The 19,051-nt window shown below is 60.6% G+C and overlaps 4 protein-coding genes across 4 annotated transcripts; 1 reads left to right on the forward strand and 3 right to left on the reverse strand.

Moving 5' to 3' along the window:
• Positions 1–79: 79 nt before the first annotated feature.
• On the reverse strand, positions 80–961 carry VTJ83DRAFT_3471 (uncharacterized protein; the record flags this gene model as incomplete). The annotated part of the gene is made up of 1 exon (XM_071009853.1): positions 80–961. One exon carries the CDS (start codon positions 959–961, stop codon positions 80–82), a length of 882 nt encoding a protein of 293 aa, XP_070867349.1.
• A 958-nt stretch (positions 962–1,919) lies between these two features.
• Positions 1,920–5,033, forward strand: VTJ83DRAFT_3472 (uncharacterized protein; the record flags this gene model as incomplete). Its single annotated transcript, XM_071009854.1, has 2 exons — positions 1,920–2,043; positions 2,152–5,033. The coding sequence occupies 2 exons, from the start codon at positions 1,920–1,922 to the stop codon at positions 5,031–5,033; spliced, it is 3,006 nt and encodes a 1,001-aa protein (XP_070867350.1).
• Positions 5,034–5,396: 363 nt separating this feature from the next.
• Positions 5,397–8,084, reverse strand: VTJ83DRAFT_3473 (uncharacterized protein; the record flags this gene model as incomplete). Its single annotated transcript, XM_071009855.1, has 3 exons — positions 5,397–5,666; positions 5,762–7,731; positions 7,814–8,084. 3 exons carry the CDS (start codon positions 8,082–8,084, stop codon positions 5,397–5,399), a joined length of 2,511 nt encoding a protein of 836 aa, XP_070867351.1.
• A 6,687-nt stretch (positions 8,085–14,771) lies between these two features.
• On the reverse strand, positions 14,772–15,448 carry VTJ83DRAFT_3474 (uncharacterized protein; the record flags this gene model as incomplete). Its single annotated transcript, XM_071009856.1, has 2 exons — positions 14,772–15,223; positions 15,292–15,448. The coding sequence occupies 2 exons, from the start codon at positions 15,446–15,448 to the stop codon at positions 14,772–14,774; spliced, it is 609 nt and encodes a 202-aa protein (XP_070867352.1).
• Between the last annotated feature and the right edge of the window lie 3,603 nt (positions 15,449–19,051).

Consider the following 19,051-nt stretch of genomic DNA (forward strand, 5'->3'; position numbering starts at 1 on the left):
CCCTATCCCAAATCGCAGCAAGGCTACTCAGCAGCCCAGCTCCTCCACCTCCTCCTCCTCCTCTACCCCACCCTGCTCATCATCTCGGCCGTGGACCGCTCGGCAGCCCAACCCTTGGTCCGCTCGGCAGCCCGTACCTCCTCCCTCCTCCCTGCCCGCCACTACTAGCACCGCCGCCGCCGCCGCCAGGAGAATCAAACCCTCCATCCGACCACGGCGCGTTCGCGCTCATCACCGGCTTGTCATCCCTCCCCCCTTGACTCCCCCATGACCCCCACCGATTCCCAGACGATGGCGGCTGCTGCGGAGCCGACGTCGGGGCCGCCTGCTGTTGCTGGGGCGGAGGCTGGAATGGTCCTCCCCCCGTCGGGCTCGCCGTCCTCGCGCCGCCCCACAGCCGCTGCTTCAGCTTCTCCTGCGCGCTCGTCGCCCCGCCGCTTCCCGCGCCGCCTTGTCCCGAGGGCGCCTGGTAGCTCTGCCCGCGCTGGCTGATCATGCCGGGTCGCTGAGCCGCGTCACCACCGCCCCCGGCGGCGGTGGCGGCGGCGGCAGCAGCAGCGGCGGCAGGTGGGGAGGCGAATGGGTTCCTGCTGCTGCTCGTAAACGAGCCCTGCCTCCCGCCGGGGCCACCGCCAGGGCCGGCGGTGGCAGCGGCGCCGGCCGCGTTGTTATTGCTGTTGTCCCCCCACAAGCTGCTCAACCCCCCGGAGCTCTGCGAGCCGCTGAACGAGCCGTACCGGCCCGGCTGGGGCTGGTTTCGCAGGACGGGCTGCTGGGGCGGCGGCGCCCGCGGGTCCGGCGGCAGCCACTCGGGAAAGGCCTGACCCTTTTCGGTGTAGTAGGCGCGCAGGACGCGGCAGACCAGCGTGTCGTCGTCCGTGTCGCCGTCGGTCTCGCCGCCAAAGTAGGTGCGCTGGAGCCGCGAGGCGTTGGTGAGGAGGTTGGAGTACCAGGAGGACATGGCGGCGGGTCCGTGGAGCGAGAAATGGGAGCGGTATGTGCGTGGTTTTGTGTCTCGTCGTTTTCGAAAGAGACAACAAGTCGGTTCTGGTCGGCTAGCGACCCGGGGACGGAGAGGATCGGGGTGTCTTGGGGATCGATCGGCTTGTTTCGTTCAGCTCGGTCGGAGCGGAGGAGGCCCAGGAACGTGGCTGGCTCGGCGTCGTGCTATGTGCGAGGCCTTTTGCTTTCGTTTCCGGGTTGCCGTATCGACGACGAGCCCGAGAGAGACAGGCGCCGGTGCCGCCAGCGCTGTGTAAGATGCTTCCGGGAGGGGGCCGCCTCGGTGCGTTTCTGCGCCGATGGGATGGAGAGCTTGAAGTGGACGAGGTTGGCGGTGACGAATGTGCATTCGGCTTGGAAACGGGGAGACCCTGAAACTTGCACCGCCTGCCGCCCCACACCAGCCACTGACACCCGCCAGAGACATACCCTTTCTGGTAGGTGGGGGGAGAGGATTCCGTAACGGTGGGGGTGAAAATACGGTAACGGTAACGGTAACGCCAACGTCAATGTTACTCCGCTCTCCCTGATGTCCCCTGTCCCGCGCCCCCGAACCCCCGAAAGCTCGCCAACTACTTGGTACAACGGAACCTGAACCTCAAGGGACCGGACCCGAACCTCAAGGCACCTGAACCTCAAGGGTTACCTTGGCCGCCGACCTTCTGACATCCCACGCAAGCTTACACCCAGCCTTTTTTCTTCTTGGTATCATTGCTCCTCGCCTCGCCTCGCCTCGCCTCGTCGTGTTTGGATGGCATCTTTCCTTCTCGTCGCACTTTGCCGCAGCAATGTTATAATGCCGTGAAATCGTGACGGACGGGGACCATACGCGCTTGCTCGACTTTCCAACCCGTCCTTCTCAACCCCCGACCATCCATCGCCTGACGACGCCCATGACGGCTCTACCAACAACAGCCATGTCGGTAGCAGCGGGAAGAACGGCCTCGTCCGGGCCCCCGGCGGCTCCGAGGCTGTCCACCAGCATCCTCCAAACCCTCCAGGCCACCGAGATCATCGAGTCCAAGCCCTTCCTGCCAGCCGGTGCGCCAACCCATCCTCTCTCCGCTTCCATGGCTGCTTGACGGCTCTCCGGCGACCATGAGATGACGATGCTCCGGCTCTGGCACGCGCTAACGAATCCTCTCGCAGAAATCCTCGCCGCCATCCTCGACTACCTCCCCGTCGCCGACCAGATCCGCTTCGCTCGCACCTCCCGTCGCATGCGCGAGATGGTATACGATGACTTCCGCTGGGTGGCCCGTCTTAAGAGCATGGGCTGCTGGGACGAGGCCGAAGCACGCAGGCGGTTTGAGGAGGCCATGCGAAAGCGCCGGACTCTGCAGGCTGCTGCTGCTGCTGGTGCCGCTGGTACCGCTGGTGCCGGGCCTGGGGCCGGCCCCGGGGCGGCAACGGTTGAGAGCCGCGGTGGTGCTGGGGCAGGGAAGAGGGAAAGCCTGTTGTTCGACGCCGGGTTGGAGGAGGAAAGGCGGCGCAAGATGCTGGAACAGGAGAGGCTACGGCAGCAACAGCTACCTTTGGCCGAGCTAGCGGACGGGTTCGAAACCATGACGGTGACCGGGACGGCACCCACGCAACAGGACCCCTCTCGAGACCCCGAGGCGCTGCTGCAGGTCCTCAAAAACGTCCGCAGCATTCGCGGCATGGCTCGGCAGGAGTACGGCAAAATCTACGGCGCCCTGGCCCCCTTCTACTTCGACCTCGTGAGCGCCAAATCCCACACCGACCCCCTCGTCTTCAAGGTCTTTCGCGACCCCGAACGCCAGGCCCAGATGCTGGCCAGCCTGCGCACCTTTGCTCGCAGCGACTGGGCTCAGGGTGCCCAGAAGCGCGAGGAGAAGCTCGAGACCATGGCCGGCATCTTTGAGAGCGCCGTCCTGCGAGAGTTTGAGCACGGATACGAGTTCTGGGATGTCGACGGCCGCATGCGCAAGTACGCGCACGTGCTGGACCTGCTCAACGGCGGCAACGGCGGCGGCGGCGGGGCCGCCGTGGACTTGTTCATCCAGAAGCACCCCCTCTTCTCGGACCGCGAGGTGCTCGCCAACCCCATGGAGTGCGTCAACCAGACCCTGGCGGATACCATCACGCTCGAACCGTCGCGGCTCTTCTTCGAGAAGCTCGCGCTCAAAGTGAACGAGCAGGCCGGGGTCATCGGCCGCATCTTCCCCGACCCGGTCCGCGTGTTTTGGGCCTTCGTCGACAAGGTCCGCGAGGACATCATCACCGACTATGCGACGCCGCTGTTCGACGAGACCCACGAGCGGAGCATCCCGTCGTACCTGCGTGCCGTGTCGGGCATCTTTGAGCAGGCGCTACACTTCTTCCGCACCGTAACGCCGCCAACGACCGGCCCGCTGGACCCGCTGCAGCAAAAGGAGCAAAAGCAACACCAGGAGGCCATGGCCCGCGAGCTGGCGCTCAAGCTGTTCGAGCCGCACCTGGACCTGTACCTCCAGGACGAGCTGGACGAGTTCACCCGCCACGCCGAGCGCGAGGTCGGCGACTGGGAGAAGAAGCTGACGGAGCAGGACGCCAGCGCAGAGTCCTTCTACATGGGCAGCTTCGCCAATCGCCAGGCCGACAAGAAGGACTTTTTGACGTCCTTCAAGAAGGTCGTCATGATGCCCGTCACGGTCCTCCCGACGACCCTGACCACCTTCTCGCTGCCAGGCTTGTCCTCGTCGTCGTCGTCGGCGGCGGCGGCGAGCAAGTCGGCCTCAACCAACGGCAGCAGCCTGCAGCCGTCGAGCCAGCAGGCGTCGCGGGCGCAATCTCCGGCCCCCGACCGCAGCAGCATCCCGATGCCGCCCGGCGGCAAGGCCGCGCCCACCGACGAGCTCGCCGCCAAGGCGGCCCTCATGACCTCCCGGCTCGAGGGCATCAGGTCGCTCTTCAGCCTCGAGGTCGCGCTCAACCTGGTGCACGCGGCCAAGGCCAGCCTCGGCCGCGTCGCCGTCTTCGTGCAGCTCGGCGGGCAGGCCGGCGCCGAGGCGCGCGAGCAGTGCTCGGCCATCTTCGTCGCCCTCCTCCGCATCCTGGGCGGGAGGCACGTCAAGCCCGGCTTCGACCGCGCCGTGGCGCATCTGAGCCAGTACAACCCCCGCGAGGTGCAGAAGCATCACGACGAGGAAGGCAAGGGAGGGGTGGCGCCGCTCGTGACCTTCATCGAGCTGGTCAACGTCGGCGATCTCATCTCCCAGATGATCGACGTGTTTTACGAGCAGCAGCTGGTCGGGCCCAAGCTGGCGGACCGGAACGACTTTTTGGATCCCGCCGGCCTGGCTAAGAAGAAGTTTGAGCAGATGCTCGACGAGAGCGTCGCCGCGGGGCTCAACAAGGGCATCGACGTGCTGATGGACGAGGTCGAGTACATCTGCGCCACGACGCAGCTGCCGACGGACTACAACCCGGGCGCGGCCGGAGGCATGCCGGACGGTTCGTCGGCGGCCTCGGCGTCGGCCTCGTCGCTGCCGTCCCCCGACAAGACGCCCTCGTCGCTCTCCTACTTCCCCTCCCAAGCCTCCTCCGCCGTCACCGACACCGACATCGGCCCCACCCCGACGGCCCGCCGCGTCCGCGACCTCGTCGCCTCCCACACCTCCATGCTCGTCGGCAGCACCGACAAGTCCATGCTCGACGTCTTCAACGCCGAGGTCGGCCTGCGCCTCTTCAACGCCGTGTGCAAGCACCTCAAGCGCCAGCGCATCAGCACCGAGGGCGCCATCAAGCTCATCGCCGACATGAACCTCTACTTTGAGTACATACGCACGCTCAAGAACGCGGACCTGCTGCCCTACTTCAAGGCGCTGCGCGAGCTGAGCCAGCTGTACCTCATCGACGCGCGCATGCACGCCAAGGACATGGCCACCATCATGGCCGACGGCGATCGGTTCGCCGGCGTCTTCCGGCCCGAGGAGGTGTACGAGTATGCCGAGAGGAGGGCCGACTGGTACCAGGTCAAGAGGGAGGTGGAGAGGGCCATGTACGGGCTGGAGTGTTGTGTGATGTAAGGCGAAAGGACTGGAGTACATAGCTTCCAATCACGAACATAAGACACCACCACCATCATCACCACCAATCATCCTCGGCATTTCCATGCACCACTTCGCTTGTTGAGCGACATGTCCATGTGCTCCTAGGCGTGATAGATTCTGCCGACTTGTGCGTACGGGCCGTGACTTCGCAACGGCAAACGTCAGGAAGCCAACAACGCTTCCTTCAGGTAGACAGGCATGACACCACGGCGTTCCCATCGCGGCCGCACGTTCGACACATTGCATCCATTGCATGATATAGGGGAAAGAGTTCCCAAAACAAGACGATCCATCCATCCATCCACCCACAGAGCCGAACCGCACCAATGGCCCAGCGCCCTACAACTCATCCCTCACCTCCGCCTCCGCCGCCGCCGTCTTCCCCGCCTCTGCAGGGAGATCCTCCATCGCCATGATCTTCACCACCAAACTGGTCCAGCCAGTAAAGTGCTGCGTGCGCTGCCCCATGCCCGTCTCCGGGTTGTACTGCTCCCACGCGAAGCCCGTCTCCTCCCAGTTTTTGTAGACCGTGTCGACGATGTTGCGGCGGAGGCGGGTGTACAAGTCGCCCGCGGCGGCCTTGTGCGGGCCGTCTTGGAGGGCGAGGTTCTGTATCCAAGCCAAGGTTAGCCCAACCTGTCCTTCCTCTGCTTGTTGCGGGTTCAAGAAAAAGGGAAAAGGGGAAAAGGGGAGAGGGATCCTACGTGGAGTTGCGCGATGGCGAGGTAGTTGATGTTGATCCACACGGGGCTGCGCCAGTAGTTCTCCGCCGTCCCGTAAAACTCGTCCTTCTTGCTCAAGCTGCGCAGCCCGTGGGGGCTCCACAGCTCCTCCTCATCCGCCATGAGCTTCAGCAGCGGGCCGAGCCGCGGGCTGTCGGGCGGCAGCAGCCCCGTCAAGAAGGGGAACAGCGAGATGTATCCCTTGTGGCAAACGAGCTGGTGCTCCTCGAAGGCGTCCACCGTGGCGTCGCAGTAGCACCCGTGCTCCTCGGACCAGTGCAGGTCGTCCAGGTTTTTGCCCACGGCGGTCAGGATGACGTTGTACGCCTCGACGTCCTCGTCCAGCCCCAGCGCGCCCGCAATGCGCCCCAGCGACTTGGCCATGACGCCGATCCACGACAGGAGGTCGACGTGCAGCTCGCCGGGGTGCGGCGGGTTCGGGCGCGGGTAGTCGTCCAGGCCGCTGGTCAGGCAATGGGTCGGGGTGCGGCCGCGCCAGCGGTACGCCTCGCGCGACGAAAAGGCCTCGCGGTCGTACGACTTGATGTCGCCTGCCTGGGTCTTGCGGAACCAGTCGAACTGGCGCTGCAGAAGCGGGTACAGGCGGCGAAGGTGGTCGCGCCCGACCTCGGGGTTGGCGAGGGAGGCCGTCGCGAGCGGCTCCCGGGCCGTGTTGGCGTCGCCGCCCCGGGTGCCGTTGCTGCTCTTGAGGAGCTTCTCGAGGAAGTCTTCCACGACGAAGAACAGCGTGGGCGGGTTGGCGTAATGCGGGTACTGCGTCTGGAACTCGGCGGGCACCTTGCTGCGGGCCTCAGCGCCAAGGATCTGCTCGCGGGCGATCCAGCCGTCGTCGTCCATCAGGTTGTACCAGCTGTGAACGATGTCGAGGGCGAGATCCGGGTCCCAGTCGGCGATGGGAAGCAGGTGGAACCCCTCGTCCCAGAGGAAGCCGCGCGGGAAGAACGGCCGCGACGGGATGCTGGTGAAGAGCTCGTAGGGGCCCTCGAGAGCTTGCAGGTTGCGTGCGCGCGCCGCGGCCGCGTCTTCCCAGAAGCCTTCGCTTTCTTCGTCGTACTCGGATGCGTGGGAGCGATCCACCAGGGAGTGGCCGTAGAAGTAGCCGATGCCGCCGATCAGGTTGGAAAAGAGGCTGTAGCCGAGTTTGGTGTACTTTTTTTCGTCGCTGAACGGCGCCTTCGGAGCGAACACGCCCTTGAAGCGCTCCTCGAAGGACTCGGTAGCCTCCTGGACCTCGCGCGTAACATCCTTGCTCGTGATCTCGGCGCCAGCCGACTCGCTCGAGAAGAGCACATCGAACTCGAAGTCACCCTCAAAGACCTTTTGCACGAGATGCACGTTGCCCTTGCCGGGCTTGTTCGCGAGCTGGTACACCTGCCAGGGCGGCGGGGGGTCCTGGACATCGTACTTGTTTTCGACGAGCCAATCGACGCCCTCCTTGAGCTGCCGGAACAGAATCCCCTTGCCCTGCCAGAGATGCTCCTCCGGGTACGTCAGCGACTGCACGACGGTCTGGCCGGGCCCGCGGATCCTCGACAGGTCGTGATCGCTCTGGGCCTGGACGCCCTTGCCCTGGGTGATGACGAGCTTGTATCCCCCCAGCGCCTCCGACCGGCCCTGAAGCGTCACGTCGCCTTCGTAGCCAAAGTCGTCGTCGCCCGGCAGCGCCTCCAGCGTGGCGTCCTCGCCTTCCTGGCCCACGTACCAGACGACGATGGTCTTTTGGTCGGAAGGGGTGTCGTCGTGGAGCGTGCCCTTGATGCGCACCGCCCAGCTGCCGCCGTGGGCACCGCCGGGAACCTTGACGAAGGAGGTGGTGATGTCGATGCCGTTGCCGATGTCGTGGATGGACTGGACGCCGCCCCGCCTAGGATCGTACTCGTCCCAGCCGTAGCCCTTCATGCCCTCGTTCTGCTCGCACGTGTACCGGATGTCTGCAACCCACAAGCACAACGGTCAGATGACGCCAGATGCACAGTCGAGACGGGCGGCATGCGTGGAAAACGGGGTACACACTGTGCTGGAAATCGGCGTATCCTTCAATCTTCCCCCACATCAGGCCTGTCAAGAGGCTCTTGGGTATCCTGGGCCGCACCCCGAAGTACAGGTTGGGCCTGTATGGACCCCATAGCAAGCTCTGGTTGTTCTGGCGGGCGACCTCGCTGTGAAGGATGGCCTGGGTACCATCAGCGGTGGTTACGGCCGGCGTGACGAACCACACCGCCAAGAAGATGGCATTGAGCCAGCAAAAGGCGAGCGTAAAGCTCCAGGGGCGTCCCTGCGCCATGGCCCGTGCTCTGTCCTGCGTTCCGAGATCAATCAGAAGACAGTTCAGGACTTCATGACGGTGCTGGCGAAGCTGGGGCGCCAGAGGTGTGAACAGCAACGGGCTTGGTTGGAGCTTGTGATGGTTTCCCTCTTTGGTGTTTCGAACACGTTAACGGTTGGCCCAAGCTCCCCATCGGAGTGGGGCCCGGCTTGCAGAAACCCGACGGACCTTCAGGCTGCCCGAGCCCCGGGCCCCGCCCCGCACCGTCTTGGCATCCACTGTGGCTGACCGCCTCGCGCACCAGCCTCAGCACCCCGCACAGTGAGGCGTGCTTCCGGAAGAGGCAGGTGGGTTGAAGAGCCCCACGCCGGCCCGACCCTCGCAAACCCCACGTGGCCAATCCAGCAGTTCCTCTCGCCAGACGTGAAACTAGCCCACAAGCTTTTTCTATTCTCGCAAAGGCGTTCCGGGGAACGGGAATCAAGATGACACCTTCCTCTTGCGGCTACAAAGCCATATGAGCGACGACGGGATGCCGATCATGAGGCTCAAACTCAAACCACATCTTTGGGAACGTCTATCCAAACCCTCCTTTTGACGACGGTCGTTCCTTGGTGTTTCTGCTTGCGCCTGCGAACAAAAATCTTCGGGCTGCGTGCCATGTCTGGTGGGGGGAGGGGGGGATGAAAAGCTGTAATCGGATGCTACCTCAGCGAAATGTCGGACGCGGCGCCAGCAATAGTTCGAGAGAGGTCTGTTGGCGCTGTGGGATGATTTGCCCAGGACGAAACGCTGCGAGTTCAGGGTCGTCTTCCCAACGCTGTCCTGGACCCAGCATGATCAGCTCCAGCAAAAACCCCAGGTACCTCAACCACCAGGCTTTCTTTTTTTTTCGCATGGTCGCCAGGACCTGATAGAGCGCATTCTTTTGGTTGGCACGCCTCTTCTGTCCTTTTCCCGCTGCCTTCCTCCACTTCCCCTATCCAGGTCGATCCGTTCCATCCTCTCGACCGGCGTAGCCAGGCCGGTCGCGAGGTGTGGCGAGAGTCCGCTGCTGGCTTCCAAGCGCCCGCAAGAGCAGACGAGGCAGGAGGGCAATCTCTACTATCGGGCCGCTTCCTGCCGCTCGCCCGATAGATTCAGCGTCTCGCCGCTGCTCCTCTGCATTTCGCCGAGCCTATGTCCATTTCCGATCGTCCAGCGTCGCGGTGTTCGCCTCAGCCACGCTCGCTTGTTGTCTTGGGCCCGCTCTCAGTCTTGGCCATCTTTTGGCCCGTTTCTAGCCATGCAGGTTGCCGGTTAAAGAACCCGACATGGTTGCCCGACTTGGTGGGAGAGCTGGTCGGAGCCCACAAGGTAGGGAAAACTAGCTGGTGGTCGGGCAGATACAATCCGGCACGAGAAGAGCAGCCCTCGTGATGTCAAGCGAATCACCCGAGTAAGCCAGTTCCTAATCGCGTGCTGCAGGCAATATCACTGGTTCCCTGTCCCCAACCAATGCTGCAATTGCCGAGCGGTTGGAAAATCCTCGTCGGGGGCCATTTTTTTGGTTGCAAGGTACGCGAGAGATGTATGTCCTGCTGCTGTTGCTGCATGCAGTTGCAGCACCGTGCCTGCGGATAGATGGGAGACCATGCGACGGCCTCACAACCCGGATGAGGGGCGTGTAGCCAAGTTCTTGACCGGCCACTCGGAGTCGTTGATGGTTGAGCTCCTTCAGCTTGCAGACGCGTCATGATGCTGTACATTGTTTGTACATCGCACGGGTGAGCCGTCAGCTATGAAACCATGCATATGCAGAATTGTGCTGTGCGGTGCCGATTTTATGACGGTTGAATTGTGCTTACGTGTCCCGCGGTTTATTCTGCCTTGCACAACAAACATCCGGTGTATGGTGCCATCTGCGGGGACCCAACGGGCGACCTGTCCCGTGACTCGATGAAGAGGGACGGCGCAAATGCGACCTCTTGGCCCAACCTCAGGGATGGCGGGCATTTGCTTCGGCTGTTGTGAGGGTGCATGTTTCAGACGGCCATCCCAGTCGATAGCAACAAAACATATCGGTCAAGCCGAAGACGTGAAGAGCGGTTGCATGAGCCGATACGCAGTTCAGGGTATCAAGCCGTCTGTTCGCCTGACTTGTGTTGCTCTGCTCCCCTTGCAGCAAGCAAGACATGGGAAGCGGGTGCAACGGCCAGTCGGGGGCCGAGACGGCAGCGATGCGATGGACACAACCACACGGGAGGGGAGGGGGCGTGTGCTTCACCGTGTGCATGCGTTGAGACGCAAGCCCGGGCCGCTGGACAAGCCATAGAGTGCATGCTACCAACCACTACCACTACCACTACGACAACAACAACAACAACTACTACTACTACTACTACTACAGAAACAGCAGCAGCAGCAGCAACGGGACTAAAACGAACGGCTGTTTGCGTTCTTCCTCGGCAGGCCAGGTAATCGCAATATACTGCGTGGACTGGAGCAGAACGGCAGTCCATGGTCGTCGTTGACCCGGGACAAGCCACGCATCGCAATGGGCGAAGAACCGTTGGTCATTTGTGAGCCGGTGAGGCGAGGATTCCGGTACCGGTCGATCCATCCCCAACGGCCATGCCGGGAATTGAGGAAGGCTTCTTCTCTTCCCCCGTGCTGTTGTATCCGTGATGTAAAGACGCCTGCTTTCAAGATTGGCGTCGGATCGTGCGAGGCTGACACGGGGCGTCCGTGCCGGCCAGAGCAAAACGGGAGGGGCTGGTGACCAAAGGCTGGAGAGCCCTAAGCGTTTAGCATACCGAGGTAGGATAGCTGAGTGAGCGAGACACGGCCTGGCCGAAGAACCTTCCGTGCGTCTTCCATGGATGGAACCGGGCCTGCAGCCAGACGGAAACGGGTGTAGCTGATGGATCTCACCCAGCTTCCTCATACGCGCGGGTGAGGGGGGTAAGCTGGTTTAAGAAGGTCGCCGATCGGCGTAAAGTGAACGGCGATCAGGGACGTTTCTGCACGATGCAGGATAGATCTCTGTGCTGTTGTTCTCGATGTGACGGGACAGCAGGTGGTCTCCCGCGCCGTCGACCAGAAAATGATGGGGGGGGGGCGGTTCGCTCGCGGGGTGGTTGGTTTGCTGGTCATTCGGCACCTCGCCGTCTCATTCCCCGCCGTAACGTTACTACAGCCCTCACATATTGCAGTCTGTGTCGCCCATCAGCTGGTGCTGAAGCTCGTGGTTTGGGAAGTGATCAGCCAGACGAGGGCGCGGACGAGAGGGAGGGGGCAACGGGCCTCTGTCCTCAAAGATGGGCTGCGGGAGGAGTCGTCTTGTGTCGTGGCGGAAGCCAAGCAGCGGATTGGTGGAGTTTTGGTGTGGTAGGTAGTTCGGGTTTGCAGGAGCAGGTTTGCGTACTGTGTATGGTCGATGTCATGGCCTGAGATGCGGGACGGTAGCGTGGAGAGATCGCTCCCTCGATGCAACGGCCCCCACCCAGATCAGGAAAGGTTACCCACGCGGGTCGCCCGCCGCTCCGCTGCGCTAATCCGCATGCAGATTTGACAGGCTTGGAAAAAAGCATCAAACCACCACGCTCCTCTCTCTTCTTTCCATGGATGGGCCAGATGTCTATAGTACTGCGTACCAGAGGCATCGTGCGCCGGGTGATACCTTTTCCATCCATTCACCGAGCCTCAGGATATCACAACCCAGCATGTCTCAGGCCATGCTGTTGATCCGTGAGATCTGGCAACCCCCGCGTGCGCCCCCCTCGGCGTCCAAACAAACAGCCCGGTTCCCTTCGGCAGTCATTGCAACGCGGAGGATCCATGTGTCGCCAAGTCAGGTCTCATCGAGCTAGCAGGGAGGCGGTCGCGGCTGTGATGTTCCGTACCTAATCCTTTCAGCCCACCGCCCTACCCCGTATTCCGCCCGTTCCGTGCCTGTGGTGCATCGGATGTCTCTGGCCCTCAGCCGATCCGTCCGTGACCGTGCTCGAGGCTTTTCAGTCCATGTTTCCGACGTGGTGCGCCCTTCCACGGGCCCCCTCACCTGCCTGGCACCACCACGATCACAAAACCAGCAGCCGGTGTGGATCTCGTTTGATGTCAAGTGGATCCGAGGACCCGTCCTCCGGTGACGGATTTGGTGCAGCTCGGGGTCCGTCGGCGGGCTCGCGGCCAGGCCCCGGAGCCCCACTTCCAGCCGCTTACCTTAGCCTGTGCCAAGGCGAGCTGGGCGTGGGTGGCTGCCGGGGGATGCGCGCGTGGGGCTCGATTAAACGCTTCGCTACCGAGAACGCGAAGCTGCAGAACAACCACACCCCCCCCCCCACCCCCCGCTGGGCGAACCATCAACCATGCAACGCAGCAGACACGGGAGGGAATGGCACCGTAGGAGATATTGCTACCACCATAGCTACTATGTAGGTTGTGGCTGTGCAACCCTTCGATACTCTTTCGGCTTCTCTGGATGCCTAGAGGCTACCGGGTGTTCCGCACCCTCTCTCTGAACGCAGTGCCGAACTTCACCCTCCTCTTCTTCCTGCCTTCGGTGGAGTTCCTGGCTTCCCCAGACCGAGTGTGCATTGTCTGGTGTGGTGTGTTCATCTACGAAAGCCTCGGCAGCCATGGTCTGGGCAAAACAGCAAGGGAGGGAGGGGATGGACTTACAGAAGCATGTGCTGGACAAACGTTGAGTGTCGTAGGCCGCTTGGCAGAGATCCCTCGACGCACAGGCATGCAGACGGCCAGCAACGGTGACACATAGGTTACACGGATTCACACATTGACTCAGATGCCTGAGGTACCTCGGGCCACCTTAGCCAGACGATGCTTTTGGTGCGCCTCCGGTGTACACAGCAAGGGTGGAAACGCTTGTTTGTGTGCGCCGGGCTGCACCTCAAAAAAAGAAGCATGGGCTAACATTTCTCCCGAGGCACAGCAGGTGATCGGAACGCGGTTTTGTTGCTATACGCGAGGAAGATGCTGCTGCAAAGACCGTTCGTTGCGGCGCCGCCTGCATGAGGGGTTGCTGCTGAATCCGCCCGTCCCGTCAAGCCCACGCCGGAAAGAAAGCAAGTCGGGTGAATCAGCCCAAGTCCGAGTCCCGAGATAGAAACACAACCTGCGCAGCAGGTGGGAGGCTCGAAGGGCTCTGCATGCACGTCCTCGAGATGTCTCGAGAGGAAGTGTAAGAGGCTGGTACCCTGGTCTCTCCAAAGAAAACAATGATGGGCGGGAAAGGCCGTCCCCTACTGCCGAACAAAACTTCCAAGATGGAAGACTGACCGGCTCGCGTAACGTGCAGCCCCGCCATCACCACCCCAGCGCAGCAGCGTGGGCCATGGGTTCCGGACATGGAGCTGCCTTACCGCAAGCACGTCAGAACTTTGTTCTAGTGTACAGCCTAGCGAGCTGTTGGCGGCAGTGGTCATGGACCCCGGTGACCCCCCCCCCCTATCCCCATCCCCGGGACCCAACCCGAACCAAAGAAATATGCTTCTCTCCGTCTTCTGACTGGTGATTGAGAAACGTTTGCGTAACCTGGCTCGCATTGCTCGTTTTGACCTCCAATGTCCCAGGGGTCTGAGACTGGGACATGGCGCACATGGCCTGTGCCCAGGATCCGGAGAGGACTTCTTTTCCTTTTTCATTCACATCCGCATCCCAGGCACACGTTGACGTGTCTTGGATGTGAAGGCGCAAGGGGGTTGGTTGCAAGCGACGAGACGTCTCGCACGGTGCCAAGCCATTCTCCAGGCACCCGACTCATGTACAATACTGGAGCGGGCGATGAGCAAACATGAAGCCTAGCGTAAGGTGGCTCAGAGCCTTTTGGTCGAGAGGACGCAGTCATGGATGATCCAAGGTTGGCATCAGGGAAACAAGAGTGAAGTTTCGGGAACAATGGCGATTCCAAACGTAAAGTTGGCCATGGTGCGTCTTAGTCGTAAATCATGGTCATGATTGATCCCTGAACCGGGGTGCCAAGAGGCAAAGCTACCTAGAGGATAACACAGACCGTAACGCCGCCCAGAAAAAGAAATCCCCAACGCCCAACCTCCGTAATGAAGCTCCCGAAACCCTCGGACCGCGGGACAAAAGACGTACCGTACCAGAGCCCAAAACCCAACAGGTACAGAACAAGTAGGGTATATGCAAAAGAACAGAGGAAAAGAATGTCAAGAAAGAGCGTGGAAAGAAGACCGACCCCAAGTCATCCAGAAAGCCACCCCAGAGAAAATCAGTGCAGAAAACACTCCAGAAACACCAGAGAAGAGTCTATACCGCGTAACCCTCTTCCTCGCGGTAAGCGTAGCGCAGCCCTGTGTATCTTTTTTTTTCTTCGCCGTCATTCTCTTTTTTGTCTTTGTATCCTCGTTCTCCCACCAACCAGAGTCAAGGAAAGGAGAACATCGGAGAAAAAAGAGAGAGAAAAGAAAAAAAGGTCACAAAACGTGATGCTCTCCGAGCCCATGGCGATGGGAATGACAAGACGATCATTCCCTCATCGAGCAACGGCAAAAGCCTTGTTTCGGACCACCGCGTCTCTGTATCGTCAAGGCATCAGAGTTCTGTCCACCTCATTCGTCAGCTCCAATTCACGGTCCATCCACACGCAGAAGGTAGCATCTCGTATCCAGCGCACAGCCAACCGAAAGAGGGCAAAGCCGAACACTTACCCTATGGTCTCCCTCCATTTTCGGCACCAAATCAGTACGCAGCGCTCGGCCCATCCCCGCCCGCCACCACGGGGTCGTAGTCGTATTCATAGTCATAATAGGCGCCCGCATAAGGCGACTCGTGGGCGTAGGCATACAGATCGCTATTCGACGTCGCTGTTGAGTCCAGCGATCCGGGATGCGCCGCGTACCCGTAGGGGTTCATCTGGTACAGCGCCTGGTCGACGGGTGCCGGGCCGGGGTTGTGCGTCATGACGCTGCTGCTGCCGCTGTGGTGGCTGTGGCTGTGGGTGCTGGCGCTGGCGATGTGGCCCCGGGTGACAACGTGCCGCATGCTGAGACCGCCCCAAGGAAGACCTGACAGGTCGCCGCCGTCGTCAAAGGAGAAATCCTCCGGGTCGGGGATGTGGTAGACGGCATCGGCGTATTGTTGGTTTTGCGCCTCCCGCGCGGCACGGTCCCGTTGTTCGCGGGCCTTTTCCCCTGTTGCGGCCGAGCGGTTAGGACGTGGTGGGGATCAGAAGGAGGGCAGCGGTTGTGGGGAGACGAACTGAACTTGCGCTGCGCAATGCGGTTTTGGATGCGGCGCCTCTCATCGGGCTCCGTCACCTCGGTCCAGTCATCCGTCTTTTTCATCCTGGGTGATGATGATGACGGCCTGACTTTCCTCGAGGAGGATGTAGAAAGCCTGGATGTCCTGGAAGACATTTTGGAGGTTTCCTCGAGATGTCCACCGTCCGCGTGCGGCGTGCTGGCGGGTGACTGGGTCTTCCAAAGATGGAATAGACAAGTGGGCGGCGCTATAGAGTTGCTAGTGGACGAGCTTGCGAATTGCCCGTCGTGTGTGCGGCGTAGGTGTTGTGCGGATGAAGGACAAGTCGGAAGGTGATGAGGAGGACGACAGAAGACGCTCCGTGCCGTGATATAAGACGGTCAGTCCCGCATGGGGTGCGCTGGAGTCGGTTGCCGGCAAGGGGAGGGTCTGCAGTGCGCTGGCTGTGTAAGTGGAGCGTGTGGTCTGTCCAGGGGGGTGGACGTGGTCCAAGTCTCCGGCCCTACGGGCAAGGGAGCAGTGTACCTCTCTGGCTGCATAGTGTGCCGAGGAGGTCAGGTACAGGGTAGCCCGGGATGGAAGCCATCGGAGAGGAGAGTTGACAGGCTTAGTGAGGTGGAGAGTGTCTTGCGGCACGGTCGTCAATGCCCCATGGCAGAACGGCAGCAGGGGGGGGTGTGGGGAGGAGGGGTGTTGATCATCTGTGGTCCGGCCCTGGGTTATGGGTTGTGTTCATCCGTTGCCCACCGCTGGGCTGGAGTGGAGGGTGGAGAAAACTTTAGTGGGTGGGGTGGGGGGAGGGGGTGTGGGCATCCCAGCAAGCGAGAAGCAACTGCGTCGCTGCGTTACTGAACAGGAAATGATGAACCTTGTTCACACTCCCGGGTAGGTCTGCAAGTGGTTCCCCCCCACACGCCCTTCCACACCATGGTTAATCGTCGGTGGACAGGGCATTCCCCAGATGTGCCTCAAGGTTACTGGACGTGATTAAGCTCGCCTACGCGCGCAAATTGAAAAGCAACGGGAGCTGGGCTCCACAGGGCGAACCAAGCCTCATTCTCGATGTCACCTTGATCAAGCTCAAGAACGGGCATGAGTTGTCATGGTCAACATCCTGGCCGGCAGCGTCTTGAGATTAGGTAACTATCTCAACTGGCAGCAGCCGTCATCGGTCAAGAGAGAACAGACGATTTTGGTTTCTATGAAAGCGAACCCGGGAAATACGTCATGCTATGATTCATCCATCTGTTGAGCATGGATTTTCCAGGCATCGTAGGCAGAGCAGACAAGCAACTGGCTTGCCCCGCCCCACAGACGACTCACGGGAGTGAGCAGGTGATCGATCACATCCCCCCTCCCCCCCCCTCCAAAAAGCGCAGGAAGAAATAAAATTCAAAAAATGGGAAGAGAAAAGAAAAAAGAGAAGCGGGGAACAACCCAGACAGCAGTCGACGTTTGTCCACCGGCAAGGGCGAACCCCCCCCCCCCCCCACACCCCCAACCAAGAGAATCCCCCCCTCGCTCTGGGGCGCCTAGGAGATGGCATGACCCGGCAGGTCTTCCGCCAGCCAAAGGCGAAGCAGTGAACAGAGTTGGGTCATCGGCAAGACATGCGGCACCGACATACATACAGCGAAGCTTTTTGGTGGAGACAGGGATAGAGGCTTTGTCCCAAGACGGCATGGCCAGATAGATGTGACTCGCGATCTCGGTCACCGACGGGACACGCCGGCCTAAAAAAGAGGATCCACTGCCAGAGAAGCGACAAAACCACAGTGATAGCAAACGTCGTGATGAATGTGACTGCTGTGTGGCTTTTGGTGCTTTGGGGGTGCTCCCCCCCTTCAGCTGCTACGGTGGCAGGCTTCGTCGCGTGCTAAGGTGGGAGCTAGTACGTTGTACCGCACCGGTTTGGGTGGAGCAGCAATGCAGGGCGTACATCTCGCCTGCGACGCTGTGTGCGTGGTGTGCGGTGGTGAGGCAGATTTGATATGAGTTAAGGTCGAACGAGAGTTGGCGGCTGCATCAGAACATGTTTCGATTTCTTCTCATGCTTCCTTTGCCGCCGTCACATTTTCTCGGGTTCGGCTTGGCTTCAACGCCCAAGAAGACATGGAAGGGACCGTTGAGCTTCGAATGCGCTTGCTGGATTGGCACCACTGGGGGGAGGGGCCAAGGACCAGTCAGGCTGCCGAAACCTATGGTCTAGCTGTTTTAGGCTTCAGGATGGCCGTTTCCCAGCTTCTTGGTGCCCGTTCCTGCCCAGCAGGGGTGCCATCCTGAAGCGTCCCACTTCAGCTCCAGCTACCTCCCTGTAGCCCCCGTTGGCCCTTCTCCGGATTGCATCCCATCTGTTGCCATGTGAAGGATGCAAAAAAAAGGGTCCCGGACATCCATTGAACATATTCGGACAGCCCAAAGCATGGCAAAAAGGCCAAAAAAGGCCAGAAGAACAGAGCTTCTCGCCCTTCGGGCTAATGATACCACCGATCGGGAGCTGAGCTACTTTTTGTGTTCCATGGAGTGAGCTCTCGGGCAGTTCATTTGCACGAAATATCCTTCATCATCAACGACCACCACGCAGCGAGTTCAGGCTCCGGTTTGCCGTCCAACATCTCACGGAAAAACAACTTTGGCGTGGAGATGAGGAAGGGGAAGAGGGGTGCAGATCTGAGGACCCATGACGTCGAGAATGCGGTTATCAAGCGCCACCAGACAAGAAACGTTGAAGCATGGGCTTCATGGCCGGAGATGCTCCTGGATGGCGAAAGGGGGATCCCTGCTGAAGTGGGGTTTCCCTAAGCCTTACCCTACGCGGGCTCGCCTTACGCGAGCCTTGCGACCAGCGTCGTGTGTAAGCGACATCAACGGTGGCCTGACTCAGAGACTTCCGTCGAGTGCTGTGTTCAAGCAACCTCTTGCTCTCGGGAACCCCCAAGGCACAGGCTTCACCGAAACAGCAGGGAATTCGGACACTGCCCTGTTGATGATTGTCGATGTTTCCTTGGGCCCCGTCTTTGCGCAACAGGTTGCTCCGGACACCCAACATCTTTTCCGTGTCCAATGTCCGACTGGATGTCGAAAATAAACACCAAGCGGCTGGATAGTATCCAGACCATGACAGACGACATTGGTTGGCCGGCTGTTGAGTTCCGGTCTTGCGCCCGTTGGCTACGCAAGTTCCAGGCCGAAGTCACCGCCTCGACCGACTATGTCAGAGGCTAGACACCAAGGAGCGTTTCATGACTTGCGTGCTAGACTGGTCGTTAAGCCTAGAGCTCGAGGAATTCCATGCACAAGCACCCATGCCCCAAAAAACGTCCCTCCCCCGCGTTGCCATTGACGTCAGGGGGCAACCTTGAGGACGAGCCATTGGCCCACGCCACCGTCATGCCGCCAACCACGAGGATCTGCGTTCAAAAGGCTGGCTGTTAGGGCGTGGGATCTGGGGGCCAGCCCAGTCGTCCGGCATCCAGGTTTGTTATTTTTACAAATTAGCTACTGCGGGTTCGCAACGGCACGGCGGCGGCGCCCGTCGACGCCGGTCGACCTCACTTCCGTGAATTGGCTGGGGATAGAACGTCCAAACATGGCCTTCGACATGGCAGCAAAAAAAAAAAAAAAAAAAAAAAAAAAAAAAAAAAAAAAACTGTGTTTCCAATGGGATGTCATCAAAGTTCCTCGAGGCCAAGGATCGCCAGGATTGTAGCCGTTTTTGTCGCCCGAATTAGCTACTCATCCAGCGCGGACTGATAATA

This window comes from Remersonia thermophila, chromosome 3, assembly GCF_042764415.1.
Source record: "Remersonia thermophila strain ATCC 22073 chromosome 3, whole genome shotgun sequence".
Lineage (NCBI taxonomy): Eukaryota > Fungi > Ascomycota > Sordariomycetes > Sordariales > Chaetomiaceae > Remersonia > Remersonia thermophila.